Genomic DNA, 17,029 nt, shown 5'->3' with positions numbered 1-17,029 from the left:
TCCTTTCTGAGGCTTATTGTTTCATGTATAACAGGGGTACTATGACTTGTCCTGATTTTAAGTTTCTTAAGACTTTAAGAACAAAATAATTTATGTATTTAAACCACACAAAATATAGTGGTACTATTATTCATCCAAAAGCTCTTGTTTAACGGATATTAACAAAATATATACCAGTTTTTCTGCCTTTTAATTTTGAGTTGATTACCCATCACATAAAATACAATAAAGCTTTAAACTATGTGGAATTGTGGATTATGTGACATAATATGTAAATTAATTTCCCAGTTAAACTTACTTCTATAAACAAAGCTTTTAATAGCAGTATGGGAAAACATGGACTTTGGAATAAGACGCATGTAATCATCTTCCCTTAGCCACATAATAGCTGTGTTACCTATGGCAAGTTATTTAACTTCTCTGCGTACACATCTCATCTGTAAATGAGAATGTATCTATGTACAGTGAGGATTAAAATTTATGAGCAAACCATTTGCAATGATGTACACAGCATAAAGTTTTGGCACACAGTAAGCACTCATAAAATTGTGTTTCTTGTTACCATAATCATATAGGATAGAGTTCTTTTTAAATACCCAATTCTCTCCTTTACACTTAGTGACTGAGGATCTCATTAGGATCATTAAGTTTGTGCTGGGTTGTAATATCCTGGTAATCTTAGGGTCTACCATGCAGTGCAAGGCCTCGAGGCTCCAAACCTCAGACTAGAATACTTGTGATTAAGAGGTCCTTCCTTACATGGTGTCTTTTCCTCTCGCTGAGAGGCAGTCTCCATTATAACATGCTATCAGTTTATGTCTCTATAGAAGATTTCCCTCTACTGCTTTCTGATTTGTTCTTTCTTATCTGCAAAGATCAGAAAAACAGTTAACAAACGTTTTAGTTTAGCACTGGGAACAAACCAAGACTTGAATTCTCATTGAGAAGAGGTATGGAGTTGTCACAGAAGTAAAAAACATAAAATTAATTCTCAAACACAGGCTAATTTTAGCTAGGCCTTTTTTGTGAACTCCTTGTTTCTTTACTACATTCTGTAGAAAGAAGGTTCTGTCAGGTAAACAGGACCAGACTGAAAAATAAGTCTAAGAGTCATTTTTAGAGAACAAACTCCTTACAGGGAGAAGACTCAAAAGACAATGTCTAGGGTATGAGAGAAAGAAAAGTTAACAGTTAACAAAAGAGATAGCTGCATTCAGTCAGACAAGTCCTACCAAAAATGACAATCCTGAAGAACTAGTACCATACACTGAACATTTTCTGATGAGTTTAAGTTTAAACTGAAACTCATTCATAACTTAATTTTTATTTCATATTTAGCACCTGACTGAGAAGGCAGCAGTGCATAAAGCAAAGTGGGAGGAAGAATACCTAAGGTCTTGGCCCTGTCTGATGAGTCACTCTCTAAACTTGAACACACTTTCTTGTCTTCATTTTGTTCCTCAGATTCTTTATCAGTAAACAAAGGGTCAAAGTCAGAAGAAGGAGATGACATTATGGAAGCAGAGGTTGGAGCAACAGGCTTTGAAGAGGAAGGAAGGGGCCATGAGCCAAGAAATGCAGGCAGCCTCTAGAAGTTGGACAAGGCAAGGAAACAGATCCTCCCCAGAGCCTCCAGAAGGAATGCAGCCTTGTAGACCTATTTTAGACTCTGACTGCAAGAACCCTAAGATAATCACGATGTGTTGTTTTAAGCTACTAAGTTTGTGGTAATTTTTTATAGCAGAATTAGAAAACTAATACATCTACCTATGAAGATATTCTCCTGCGACCTCCCCACCTTCTCTGAAGGATAGTGCAATGCCTGAATTCCATCCTGAGTAAATGCACAGTAGAAGCAGACACTGGAAAGGACACCTTTTGGACAACTTCAAAATCTGTAGCACAGAATGTTCTAAAACCATCTAACAGGATTCAAATGGATTTTTAATAGAGATTCTTAACATGAGCAGAGAAGTTTAACATTACACATACTAATACTTTACTACTAGGTTATAGTCAGAAACTGAGACATACTACAGATGTTAAATAAACATCTTAGGTTTACTCAAGACAACATGGCATGGGCTAGGACTTCATGAATGAGTGAACATAATGCTAACTTTATCTTTTAGTTGGTTCTTTGTTTTTTGCTGTATGAACTCTGCCCAATGCTAACAATATGGACAGGTGACCCTATTACTGACCAAGGAAGAATATACGATGGAACAAATCTAGGAGACTGAACAAAATTTAAAAAAAAATCCTCAGAGTAACAATACAAATTTCCTCACAAACTCTTCTTAAAAATGTAAATACCTGTTCCAATTCCTGCTCTGCATACTGACGTCTACTCAGTTCACATTCAGCTCCCTCCCTCAGCTCTCTCAGTCGAAAAGCTTCTTCCTTTGCGTAATTGATTTCATCCATCATTTTGCGCTCCAGATTTTGCTTTTCTACAGCAACATTTCTGTTCTCTTCCTGTGCCTTTTCAAGCCTTACAGAATAAACATGAAAATTCCTCACAAAAGTTTCCAAAACTTCATTATTTTAGTGAAGAATAAATATGTATCAAGCAATAATATACATGTTTTGATCAAAATTCGCAGCCATTTCTATTAATCTTAAATTTGGACAAAAAAAATCAGGTAACATACTAGATAGCTATTTGGTTTATCTTGGCCTAAAAATACAGAAATAGCATGGAAATACTCTTCAGGAAAAAGACTTTTCAAAAATTGATAATTATTTAAGTCATGTTTAAAATAAAATTTAACTACACATGTAATTCTACCTACATTTGATTTCCACTTGTCTTCTACCCATTTATTCCCTAATGCATATCTTTTTAATAAATTTGTAATTAGGACCTTTCTAAAAATGTGAAATGAAGTGTACACACAATTCCTGATATATATATCAATCTAAATACAAACGCATAAGCACATGCCCACATTACATATTCACAAACTGTATGGTCCCACATAAACAAGATTTATAGCCTTTTTTATCTACTCACCTCTCTTGTAAGTCCATTAGACTTTGCTCTGCAGTTTGTAGACTCTCTAAGTCTTTCATCATTTTTGCAACATGCTCTTTTGATGTCTTATTCTGCGTATAAGCAAACCAACACCCTCCAACACCAATTACTATAGAAACTGTAAGTATAAAATCCTTCATCCAGTTATGAGGAGGGCCTATAAAGAGAATTACAAATGGCAAATTAATCTGAGTATCACAAAATCTCAATACACATGGCCACTTAATTTAAAAAGTAGTAGATATCTAAAAACAAAATATGAAGATGTTCCTCCCATATATAAGCCCCAGCCTTTTACAAATTTTTTCTTCAAATAATCAATGAGTTTATGATAACTACCTGATATACTACACCTATAGGAGGCAGGGGCTTCCCCAGTGGCTCAGTGGTAAAGAATCTGGTTGCAATGCAGGAAATGCAGTTTCGTTCCCTGGGTCAGGAAGGTCCCCTGGAGGAGGAAATGGCAACCCACTCCAGTATTCTTGCCTGGGAAATGCCATGGACAGAGAAGCCTGGCGGGCTATAGTCCATGGGGTCACAAAAGAGCTGGAAATGACTGAGCAACTAAACCACAACAACAGGGGGCAGAGATAACCCCACATGGATGCACTACACCCCTGCTGGTACAGGAGTTAGTGACAAAAATCCTGGAGCATTCTGAAAAAGCACAGTATCTCCAATCACATACACAGGGAATGGTCCTCTATGGGGTGAAGAGTCATAACGAGTATCACCATCACCAGCCCAACTCCTTCCTTCAGACAGTTAGGTAGTGGCCATGCTATAATACAAAAACTGAAACCCTAATCATTCACCAGAAAGCTTTCTTCCGAAGCATGTAGCCACATAACTAGTTAGGATTAATTAGTGATTCTCAACTGAGAGGGACACTTCCCTCCAGCAGACATTTGACAATTTTTGCTTGTCACAATTCGGGAAGTGGAAGTAGGGCTATTTGCTACTGGTATCCAGTAGGTAGAGGCCAGGGATGTTGCTAAACACCCACTAATGTACAAAATAATCTCTTTCCCGCTCCCACTCTGGTGATAACAAAGAATTATCTGGGAATTATACAGCCTAGAATGCAAATAGTGGCAAGGTTGAGAAACCACGGGTCAAATGATCACGACAACCCATGTTTTAGGTGGTTATTTGCCAGAGAGATCTGGGTGACTCGAGGGAAACAGATGCCAGGGACAGATGTAACCCCCACACTTACTTGTTTCTAAAGTAAGGAGTCAGGAGCCAGGGCCTATTGTCTTCAGTAATACAAAACACAGAAACCGCTAGTCAAATAATTTCCTAGTTTATCTCTGAATGCAGGGGCTCAATTGAGGGATGCAGGGTAACTAATAAAACATGATGTATTATTTGATGTATTGCAAAGAGATTACAGGTGTTCAGTGAAAAACTGCCTAGCTGCCCATACCTCTGGCAGGAAGGAGATATTTTCCATGTTCAACAAGATGAAGAGCTCCACAGAAATGAAAAGTTCTCATGCTTATAAGCCTAGGGTTCATGTATGTTTACATGGTGTGATAAACAGCATGTTCCATGCCAGAGATCCTCAGCGCTACATATTTTCAGAGCAGATACCCTCACCTACAGTGAAAGAGATTCTCTCCTCACTCTTTGGCAGAAGGCTAAAGTCTCAAAAGGATTTGTTTTTATTCTGCCTCAGGCTGAGAGGTTCAGCTCAGGCTCTAGTTCAAATATGAGACTTATTCAGGCTGAACTATAATCACCAGAAATAATAAAAAGAGGGACAAGTCTCTAACTATACAACAAATACCATGAACTGGTAAGGATTTCAGTGAAAACTCCTTTAAAATGTATCTCTATTCACTGGATACTGCTAGTTTTGTGTTTTTTTTTTTTAATAATCTTAATGTGGGTGTTCCAACCATAAGTTTCATTCACTCAAGTCATAATTCTAAGACAAACACATTAAAAAGGTAATGCATCATTAACTTCTAGTTTATTTATTAATACATTTGTTTTCAACATTCTTTGAGACTAGTTTGGTTTCTTTACAAATGATAATACTGTCTGGCTTACAGAATAGTTTGTTCTTGATCAATAAAATAAAAATATCCCCAATCAACCTCTATATAGAGACAAATGCTATAGTTTAATTCCTATTTTAACCAATAATTCACATGAAAAAACTAGAGTGACTCTCACAGAAGACAATCCCCAATAGATTCAGTTGAAAATTCAGGACAAGGAAAAGGTTAGAAAGGGTATCATCTCCATGGAATGCTTGGCATTTCAATAGTGTTCTATTTCCTAGGGTTTGTAATTCCCACCAACAGTGCATTTCCACCAACTCTCACAAAGGGGGGTTCCAGCTGTTTTACCAGCTGCTCTTTTAGCCTGAGCCAAAAAAGAACCACCAGTAAACTCATGGAATGCATCAAACCTCTCCAGTAACCCTTTTTTAAGCAGGGGCACCCCCAACGCAGTATCATAGAAATCTATAAGCCTCTTAACTGCAAAAACTGAGGTAAAATAAACATTAGTTTCTTCATTTATAATTTGTGAAAACCATTTTTCTAGAATTAGTCTTTCCGTTTTGAAAAATAAAATTCCTCTAAAATGTGTACTCTTCAAACAATTTCCCCCCAAAGCTTTCTGAAATCTGAAATTAAATGACGTAAACAAATTAAACTTCCCTTCTGGGAAGAAAGTATTCCTGTAAAGGTAAAGAAGAAGGCTTATTTTCCTTACAAATATGACAAAGCAATTTCTTAAATGTTCTTCCTCAGAACAATCAAATAATATTCTCCACCTTGTGCTTCTGCCAGAATAGTCTGTTCCTTTATACAGTTTCAAGCAGGCCTCTAGGGCCACTGTTTTTGATCTGTATCTTAAAAATCCTTTTCCTGGTAATTAATACAGTCCAGTTAGGATTTATTATTTCATGTCATCAAGATAGTGGGAATGCACCTTTTAAAAAAAGGACTCTAGTGAATATCAAACTATAATAACAAACATTAAAACTGCTATAGAGTTTTAAATCTAGAAATTTAATCAACTTACATATAGTTTTACAACTTTCTACATCAGTAACCAGCTTTGAAAATACCACACGGGATATTTCAATGACAGAAAATCTCATCCTATAAATCTTTTAAGATAGTATTATACTCTTATACCCAACAGAGGATTCTTCTGGTCTACTACCTTTCTTACTTTTTCCTTCTTTAAATAACAACAGATGATCTGATTACTCTTTTTCATCATATTTTGTGCGAGAGAATACTAACGCGTTAGAGGTCCGAACAAAACCACATCCAGCGCCTTGAGCTGAAGTTTTTGTCTATGACTCCGGTCGCTGATTTTCAACTGAGAGATCATAAATGAAAATTCATGCACTGCTATCCTGTTCATTTAAAAAAATACATATATATTAAAAATATTACTAGGATGTACACTTAAATATTTCAGCAACATACTTAATACTTATATATATTAGTGATGATTACTTTAAGAGTTCACCCAAGTGCAATTTAATACTTTATTATATGCAACAAAAACCTTTTCAGTGCAAGCTTAGCAGTGCAAAGACTTCTGTATGTCAATAATTTCATTGCTATATTGATGTTTTTGTTTTCTAAGGTTTCTTTATGCTATAAATTAATGTGATTCAGAAATTTATCAAATTCAAAATATTTTATGATTATTAAATTACCTCTGGCATTTTACCATCATTTCATAAACAACAAGAAAGTTGTAAGCAATTTACTTATTAACACAGCAGACTTAATCATTCTCAGTTTAGATCATATTCATTTTCTTTATAAATAGCATTTTAAAAACCTGTATCTTTACATTCTAATATTTAAACTATTTAAAAGTTCACTGAAGTCATAAATGAAAAGTAAAAAGTCATCACTGGTTGGGGGAATAAATTGAAGAATATTTGTAATAAGAAGTATAGAACCATTTCACTAGCAATGAAGAAAGTCTGCAGGGTGCCAAAAGGCTCAGGTGAAATAAGGAAATAAAACTGCTTTGTTTTGGACTTCCAATCCAAGCAGGCCAGTAGTTAAGATGTCTTATCAACCAAGTGGGATACAAAGACGAATCTTATGACACAAAGTGTAATAATAATAATAAAACTGTTAATAACAATGACAATTAAAAAAATAAGCATGTATTATGTGCTGAGTACTGTGCCAAGAACTTTTCAAACTCAAAAAATTCTATAATATATGTAAAATTGCCATCTTATAAATGAGGAAACTATGGCAGTTTCTTGGGCAGTAACTTGCCCAAGATGACATAATTAGTAAGAAGACAATTAGTAAGTAAGACAATCCCAATTATCTATGATTCCAATGACTGAACTCTGAACCTTTTATTTAGGAAAATTTCAGGTTACAGAACTCCTATGAGGTTTCCACAAAACTTTAGAGAGTAAAGAACTCTAACTTTCCCTATAGAAAATGCCTACATTCATCATCTCTGTGGGTAAACTTTTGTGTGTAAGCTCTTGTCACATCTTTAATATGACACTTATTAAAGTGCCTGAAGGCAAACTGTGTCTTATCTCTTTATCCCCAAACCTAGCATGGTGCTTGGCAAAAGTAGATGCTTGATAAATGTTTATGTAATAGATGAATGAATGCATGGATGGGGGCAAGAATGAATAGCAATACTATCAGTACACAAAATTTAAGAGGGACAATGAGATGTAGTAAAAACGAAACTATAAAACAGAATTTTATGCAAAGTTCAATATGAGTCCAGAGGTGGAAGGGATTCTACCTGAGTGGGTGAGGATGTCAGGGAAGTTCACACAGGTCTGAAAGGAATGAGGAGGCATGTGTCAGGTGAAGAGAGCCTTAGTATAAGCTCTGGTAACAGAATTACAGAATATAGAAAATACAGTAAAAGGTTTAAGATAACCATGACATGAAAACGAACATAGTTTTACCTACCTACTACAGATGTAATAGTATTTTAAAGTCACAGAAAGGAAACAAAATAATGAATTACTGTAGGTATGTGTACATTTGGAATGTGTAATACATTTCTTATACATTCTTACAAATAGCTCTTATATCTACAGTTACACTGCAAAAAGCTTTGTGACATAGGTAATTAATTGCTACTGCCCCTTTGAAAGGACTCCTCTAATCTCTATCACCACATAAAAGGGGCTTGATGAAGACTATGCCAGTTTTTCTTTCCCCTCCATTCAAAAAGGCACCAGTAGGCTGACCTAAAAGTTTTCTTCTGTAGTAACATGTTCACTATTTTGAAAAACTTATCTTGATTAAGTGTGATGTTATCTCAACAATTCTACTAGAATTTGAGGTTATCTCTGATAACTTTCAGGCTTCCCAGATGGCTAAGTGGTAAAGAATCTGCCTGCAATCCAGGAGATACAGGTTTGATACCTGGGTCTGGAAGGTCCCCTGGAGGAGGAAATAGCAACCCACTCCAGTATTCTTACCTGGGAAAGCCCATGGACAGAGGAGCCTGGTAGGCTACAGGCCATGGAGTCACAAAAGAGTGTGACATAACTTAGTGACTAAAAAACTGAAAATGTTTACTTTACTAAAACAAAAAAAGTGGCCATAACATGTACAGTCAAAATATTGAGCAGCCTGTTTATTTCATGTTGTTATTATGTAAAGAAGCTTTCCAAAGGACCACATAAGAAAAGTTGTATAAGTCACAGGGTTAACATAAACAACTTAAAAAACCCTAATCCCACCTTAATGCTCTACTATTCTGTTTTAACTTAGAAATGCGTCTTATTTAAAAAGCAAGAACTCAATTTTTTTTCTTCTTTCCAGCATCTAGTTGCACCATGAATATAAAAAAATATTTAATATGCACTTACTGATTTGACTCTTAACCCCATTAATTTCATCATTATAGTCATGTGCACAGTAAAATCAGAAATACTGATGCTCAGAATACATTTAAGGAGATATGGAAACTTTCAACTCGATCCAAAATACCAACTTCTAAGCAAAAAAAAGCTGTGTACTTAAATAAGATACATGCAGGCAAATTGATTAGAAATATGCATATAATAATAGACAACATAATTAAAGTCTTTTTTGATACAGAAACAATTTAAGTTTGAATGGAACATGAGCAATCTTGTAAGGGTCAAATTTCAGTGAAATTTCTGCAAATTTTAACATTTAAATCTTTAGTGATTATTAGGTTAACTAATGGAATTTTAAAATATAATTTAGAAAAGTAGTGACAATTAATTCCAGACATCTAAGGGATAAACTAGCATCTTATACTTTGGTATCAGATCTATCCAGGTTCAAATACTACCTGGGCAAAATATCTAAATTCTTTCTGACTTGGTTTCTTCAATCTATAAAATGGGAATAATAGTACATACTTAATTTTAACCTGAAGCTTAAATGAGATAACACAAAGCATCTCTGTGTAATATACATTCAAAAATAATTACTATCATTTACCTTTTATTTATTAAACTTTTTTTTGAGATTTAACTTACTGTCTCTAATATTAAGTGGTTATTGCTGTTATTAAAAGAACAACAATTAAGAGATATCTGTACATTAATCCATTCAAATAGGTTTTCTCATATCAAATGAATAAGTTCTGTTACTTTTACCATAGGTTCAGAGGTTGGTCCTTTGATTTACCTAAGAAGAAGGCAATGGCACCCCACTCCAGTACTTTTGCCTAGAAAATCCCATGGACGGAGGAGCCTGATAGGTTGCAGTCCATGGGGTCACTGGAGTCGGACACGACTGAGCAACTTCACTTTGACTTTTCACTTTCATGCATTGGAAAAGGAAATGGCAACCCACTCCAGTGTTCTTGCCTGGAGAATCCCAGGGATGGGGGAGCCTGGTGGGCTGCCGTCTACGGGGTCGCAGAGTCGGACCCTATTGAAGCGACTTAGCAGTAGCAACAGCAGCAAAAAAGATATAGTTGACCCATCTTCTAATTCTCAAATTACTTTCTCTAGAAATAATTTTTTTCAAAGACCTGATTATTCAAGCAAGAAAAACTGATTAAAACTTACAAATTCATACCTTACAAGTGTCAGGGAATGGATATATTTATAATATTTTCTTTGAGTCCTTAGCCACAGAAGTAACTTAATTGAAAAGTGACCTTATTCTCTAGGAGTAGGAAAAAAAAAAACACTTGGATAATAAAGACCCACCTGGGAAGCGTTGTTCCTTTGACATTGTTGTCTCTAAAATTCTTCTCATATTGGGGTAGTTCAACAAATTCTATCAACCACTGAAGTGTGTCCTCAAGGGTCCAATTATGAACTACAAAAGATAAAAACAAAGAATATTTTAAACACATGTGCATTCAGAATTTATAAAAATTATATATATGTATATACATACATATATAACACTACTGTAACTTCAGAGGAAATAACGATGTTAGACTGAATTTTCAATTCAATCACTAATAAGTACTAAAATAATGTTTGGCATTATATGAGAAGCTCAAAACAATGGAGACATACCTCCTACCCTTAAGGGCTTACAATCTAGAACAGAGAGGACACATAAAGGAAAAGAGAACAAAACATTAGCATGTTTAATTCTAAAATAAGAACCTATGCAAATTTGAACAGGATGAAATAATCTACTATTTCCCTGGCTGTAAAAAAACTTACCAGATATATATTCATTCTTCCTTTCATTTAACCATCCATCCACATAACATTATAAACCTGCTCAGTATCAGATTCCATTCTAAGCACTGGGAATACAGCAGTAAAGAAGATGGATAAACTCCTTGCCTTCATAAAACAAACTCTTTTGGGAGTAGGCAGGGGCAATTAATAAGAGGAGGAAGAAAAGAGGAAGAATTTCAGATAATGATCAGCTATTACAAAAGAAAGGAAAGATGTCAGGGTAAGTTTCTCTGAGAAGCTGTTACCTGATTTAAGACTCAAAAATTACAAGGAGCCAACACTGTGATGATCTTGGAGAAAAAACAATCCAAACAGACTTAAAAGCTGGTGTAAAAACCTTACGGAAGAACCAGCTGTGTATGAGGGATAGAGTGTAGGACTAGAAGGACCAGTCCAAAAAAGATTTTCAAGAATTCTGGATATCTTTCAATAAGAAGAGGGAAAAGTAAATAATCTATGCTTTTAAAATAGCACTCTCCACTGTGGAGAATGAATTGTGGGAGACAAGACTGAAAACAAAGAGAAATAAGACCAGTCCTTATCCAAGCAAAAGGAGTTACTGTCTTGGACCAAGGTTCTAGTAGAGGATATAGTGACAAGTGGCCAGATTCAGGACGTATTCCGGGGAAAATGCTTTTAGATGTTCTGATGAAATGGATGGAAGCTGGTAGGCAGAAGAAAGTCTAAAGAAGCACAGAGAGTGCTTCCACTAATTAAGATAGGAAAGAGTGAGGAGGACTAGACTTGGGCAGCAAGTAGGGGCAGGTGATAGAGACCAAAAGTTCTATTTTTAGACATTATAACATGTCTAAACATTTGAAGTATGTATCAGATATTTAAGTGCAGATAGACAAGAGCAGTCAGATATACAAATCTTGAGCTTAGAGAAAAGTAAGGTTAGGAATAGAGACATAAATTAGGAGTCATGAGCATACAGATGGTCTTTAGACTGAATGAGATCACCCAAAAGAGCTAAAGATAGCTATTACTGGATTCTAGGAGACTGGCTCCAAATCATGAAGAAAAGGACAACTAACATCTCTTCTAGACACTTACTTTGAATTAAGCCCTTTATATGCATTTTTCCCTTTAAGCCTTAAAAATAAAGAAACAAACAAAAACTTATGAGATACTAACATGATTATCTCCATTCTGGAGATAAGAAACTGAGAAGTTAATGGGATCAAGACAGTCAGTAGCAGAACTGGATCTCAACTCAGACCAGCTGACCTCAGGACCTGATTCTATGCTACTGTGAGAGGAATAATATTAAATAACAGTAGAGATATAAACAAGCAGTTAAATACTGGAAGCAGCTAAACACATTCTACTTCAAGAAGAACAAAGACAAGTTTATCCAAAGGAAAAGATTTGAATGTGCTGGAAAAAAGAAGAGCTCCATATTCGTCTTCATACATACTTTGAAGATGTGGAAAAACAAAATGCTTACAGATCACAGAAAAGGCCAAAGGAGAGGAAAGGAAAAAAGTGAGCAATAAAAGCAGATCTGGAAATCCATCTGTGATAAACCTGAGACGAGATCTTCCTGAGTATGAACTTACTTTTGCAAGCAAAGTTGATGTTCACAATCTGCCTTTTTCATTAAGTGTTCTTTAGAAGAAAAGTTTAAATAAATCAGAAACAAAACATTAACAAAACTTAACTTTTAAATAACATACAACATTTGATAATTTTGTACTAAGACAGCTTTGACAATTTTTTAAATGAGCTCTTCTTCTTGTGTTCCTGCCCTTAAGACTGGCCATGTGCCTGAGGCTGCTGTACCCATTTAGCCAAATAACGTAGAATAAATATCAGCCAAAGGTTCAGGACCTGGGTGCTTTCCACTGAATTTAATACATGCAAAGTAGCTTTTTTTTTTTTTTTTTTTTAAGTTTCTTCCTATTCAAGACGAACTGCACTGAGAACTGCCTGGTCTGAGACTCTGCCAAGAAACCGACAGCACAGCTGCACCTCACACACCCACACGAAAACTTCAGCCAAGATAACAGGATAAGATGCTGTCATGCCCATGGCTGTTCATGTGATCAACAGCAAAAGCCTAAACACTCCAGTGCATCAAAATATTCTCTCAATTATCAATGAAATAAGACAGAAAAGAAGAAAAATCAAATGAAGAAGACATGTTTAAAGTACCCAAATTCTAGTATTATTCCATCTGATAAGCAGAGAATTACACTGGTGCTAAAGTAATTTTCTTTACAATGAATCTGTAAAACTACAAAATTCTAACACAGAGCACACAGTTTGCTTTGGGGTGCGGGGGTCTGGGGTTCATTTCATCATCTTTTTCTCATGCTTTTTGGTTTCTTTGGTAATGTCCGCTAAGTATCTTCTCAGGACCAGGACCTGTACTGTATGTATATTAGCTTTCTCCGCTCCAAATTCAGTAATTGTCTTTTGATTCTTAGGACAGATAATACTATGCCCTTCCTCGGGGTCTTTGCACACATGGCATTTCCTCTTTCATTTTCTCCACCCCTCTGACTCACCTTTACCTATTTACTTTATTGAGCCTTCATATTGCAGTTAAAACTTTAATTCCTTGGGGAACCTTGTCAAACACTGCTATATGATCATACATCACACTGTACTTTTAGGCACAGCATTTAACATAGCATTTATGATTATTTGTTTCTATGATTATTGTCTTAACATCTGTTCATACCTCTCAAGCATAAGTTTCTTGCTCACTCTTCTGTCCCTAGCACTTGGTACACAAAAGGTGCTCAACAAGATCCTCTCAAATAAATGAAGCAGACTGTGTGTGTAATTGACAACTGGCGTGCTGCGATTCATGGGGTCGCAAAGAGTCGGACACGACTGAGCGACTGATCTGATGAAAATCTATTTTTACATTTCAGAAAGGAGATTCAAACAGAAAGAGGAACTTTTCTGTGTAAGAAATTTTTGTTGGCAAAAGAGTTATTAAGAATTATCTAGAAATCAACTATACTTCAATTTTTAAAAAGTAAACTTAAAAAAATTATCCAGTTCTTTATTATCCAAGTCTCACTGCCTCTTTCACATGCGCTGTTGCTAAACAGCATTTCCACCAGAGGGCAGACAGAGGAGGATAATGTATTTCTTTAAAAATATAGATTTTCTTCTTTTAGTCTATCTGGAAAGCTATGGAAATGTCAGTTTCTACTTAAATTCTATTGTTTCTGCTAGAAACTGCGACCAGCGCTACAGGTTGTTGTCTTTGAGTGATCTAGGACAATTTATCCCAATATCAACAGAAAGAACTCTGGAATTAAAACAGACCTGATTCCAATCCCAGGAACTCAATTTCTCACCATAAAAAATAATGAAACTGAGCTAGACCATCTTTAAAATTCATTCAAATTCTTTGTTTTTGATTTCGTTATAATGAACAAAAGATGATGTTTAAAATACTGTTAGACTGTTAACCTAGAACAGTAGATTATAGAATAATGAGAGGGGGAAAAGTAACTCTAAGAACTTTCAGGACAGCAACAAAACTGTTCCTATTAAACACTGGGAGATTTGCAAAGCTTATTTCCAAAACCACTGCGACAACTCTTTGAAGTAGGTACTTTCAGCATCATACTGAACCTGTTAGTTTATGAAGGTGAAGTTCTTAATTAGCTAAAATGGATTACTAAATGGTCAAACCAGGTTTCAAACAAGTCCATGTCTAGAATCGTTTACCACTGTACAATACCGTTACCTCTTTAGAGTCAGGTAAATGGCCCTCATATCAAATTAGGCACTTCAAGTAAACAGTTTATGCTCCACACTTGCAACCATGTATGTAGCTTTCTAAATCTGCCATATTCCCACATGTCATTCCTTTAACCTGGAATGGCATGCCCGTCTTCTTCCTTGTCAGGCTGCTCTTCCTTAGCCTTTGAGACCCAGATCAGGAACTCATTCCTCCATGAAGTTTTCCCTGTCTATCCATTTCTAGATTACAGTTGCTCTTCCTCACGCCCCTGATCATATGTACATATATCTGTCATAGGATTTATCCATGTGCTCTAATGAAATTGTCCGTGCTTGTGTTACCCTCTGGCTGATGAGTTCCTCAAGGGCAGGAACTTGTTCTGCCTAACACAGTGATTATTAACACCATAATGCCACATCCCTTTGATTAGGATTTTATATATTAATATACACTATATTTAACATCTCCAAGCCACATCTGTGAGACAGCTGTTTCTCTACAGTCTATACAGAGAACCTTGGCCAAGAGAGGCCATATAACTGTAATGTAGCACACAGCTAGAATTTGACTCTAATCTTCTGACCCCAAGTTCACTGACAATATAGGTGGCTCCTGATTTAAAAGAAGTGCTCATTATTTAACTTTAAAACTCAAAACACATTTTCTCTTAGAATCAAAGCTTCTGGACATATAGCATTAATAGTAATTCAAGAGTTAAACATTACATATGAGCAATCTGCCAAGAGTAATTGTGTTAATGGAGTCAGGATTCCACTAGAGACATCAAGTAAGCACCATGGCCTACTGAAGGCCCGGCAATAGTAACACTATAGCCCAGTGGAGCTATGCCAGTTCTTCATCATGGCACTGGCTTCTATGACTTGAAAAGGGGGCTCTACCAGCCTGAAGGATAAGATTTCAAAGAGATTTCAGGAGATTCAGAGCTGCAGCAGGGCTCTGGACCAAAGGAAGTAGTGTGGGACAGGGGAGAATGGGGACAGGATGGTGACTAGAAGCAAATCTCCAGGAGATAAGAGGGTGTGGGGGGTGCACATTTATGGATTTTTCACAGGAACACAGGCAAGATGAGGATTCTCCTTTCCATTATCCCCCTTTGCTGCTAGCTAAAGAGCTATTACTGTAATAAGGGATGAGATTCCTGGTTCTGTACCAAAACAGCTTCCCTTTCTTCCCCTTATCCTAACTGTTGTTATCAATCCTACCTCCACATAATTATTTTGGACCAGCACTTTAAAGAGAAAAATTATAACTGTGCTTAGGAGAAAGCTTTTAGATAGCAGCAGGAGCTGTAGTAATGAGAAGAATGAAGAGATAGGAAAGGCTAGAAACACCCAGCAACAGAGTAAAGAAAGGAACATTCCTGTGGCCATTTAACAAAAGCAGGCTTCCAAAAAAGATGCATGAGTCATGCATAGGTACATCCTCAATTGAACAAATGAACTTATAAGGAGAAGAAACACCAACTGAAAGTGATGTCTCCCTCCCCTGAATTTCTATAGTACTTACTATTCCTACCAAATGGCATATCATATGTGCTGCCTTATTTTGTAACTATTTGCTTAATTACATCTTATGTTCCTACCATATTGTAAGTTTCCAGCAGCTCAGCATAAAGTTGCCATTTAAGTATTAGCTGAATATATAACTGACTTTTTTCTTTCTTAAAGAACCTGTTTTGTTTTTAATTGTGTCCACTTGCTATCCCATAGTTGTATGAAAGACATATGATACTGTTTTCACAATATCACATTTCAAAGTAACAATGGAGAATCCCTGACTCCAAAAGAAGATCACAGGAACTTATAACATGTTGGAAGTTAGAAGGTGCCAGTGTATAGCCATGTATGTGACATTAGGATGAGGTAAGAATTTGTGTGCTTCCTGTCCATTCCTGCCTCAAGCAAATGTGACAGAAACAAAAACTGTGAAAGAGAAACTTCAGAAGATTAAAATACATGTATTTACTTGCTCATTTCATCTATAAAATGCAATCTTATAAAACTTTCTCCAGTGGTCATGTATGAATGTAAGAGTTGGACTATAAAGAAAGCAAACGCAGAAGAATTGATGCTACTGAACTGTGGTGTTGGAGAAGACTCTTGAGAGTCCCTTGGACTCAAGGAGATCCAACCAGTCCATCCTAAAGGAGATCAGTCAGGACTGATGTTGAAGCTGAAACTCCAATACTTTGGCCACCTCATGCGAAGAGTTGAGTCATCTGAAAAGACCCTGATGCTAGGAAAGATTGAGGGCAGGAGGAGAAGGGGACGATGGAGGATGAGATGGTTGGATGGCATCACCGACTCAATAAACATGGGTTTGGGTGGACTCCAGGAGTTGGTGATGGACAGGGAGGCCTGGCGTGCTGCGATTCATGGGGTCGCAAAGAGTCGGACACAACTGAGCAACTGAACTGAACTGAATGCACCCAGTGCAGTTAGCCATATACTTGTGTTAAGTTCAGTTCAATTCATGAAGTTATAGGCCTAAAAATACGAAACAGCTTTGTGAAGTACCACCACCTAAGTTTTCATCTGTTATATTTAATATAAGTACAAGCTGTCCTAAAAGCCTTCAAATATGATTT

General features: G+C 36.2%; 1 protein-coding gene across 1 annotated transcript in view; it reads right to left on the bottom strand.

The window, feature by feature from the left end:
- STIM2 (stromal interaction molecule 2) overlaps positions 1–17,029 on the bottom strand; it is a 182,981-nt gene that overhangs the window by 23,178 nt on the left and 142,774 nt on the right. Inside the window, exons 5-8 of the mRNA XM_010839941.1 lie at positions 10,218–10,329; positions 6,307–6,422; positions 3,017–3,194; positions 2,317–2,494 (exon numbers count right to left, since the gene is read on the bottom strand). Coding sequence (XP_010838243.1) covers positions 2,317–2,494; positions 3,017–3,194; positions 6,307–6,422; positions 10,218–10,329 — 584 coding nt within the window. The remainder of the gene's footprint in view (positions 1–2,316; positions 2,495–3,016; positions 3,195–6,306; positions 6,423–10,217; positions 10,330–17,029) is intronic.

This window comes from Bison bison, unplaced genomic scaffold (assembly GCF_000754665.1).
Source record: "Bison bison bison isolate TAMUID 2011002044 unplaced genomic scaffold, Bison_UMD1.0 scf7180017864136, whole genome shotgun sequence".
In the NCBI taxonomy this organism is placed as follows: domain Eukaryota; kingdom Metazoa; phylum Chordata; class Mammalia; order Artiodactyla; family Bovidae; genus Bison; species Bison bison.
Note: the sequence above shows the minus strand (reverse complement) of the source record. Positions and strands in the feature narration are given on the sequence as shown.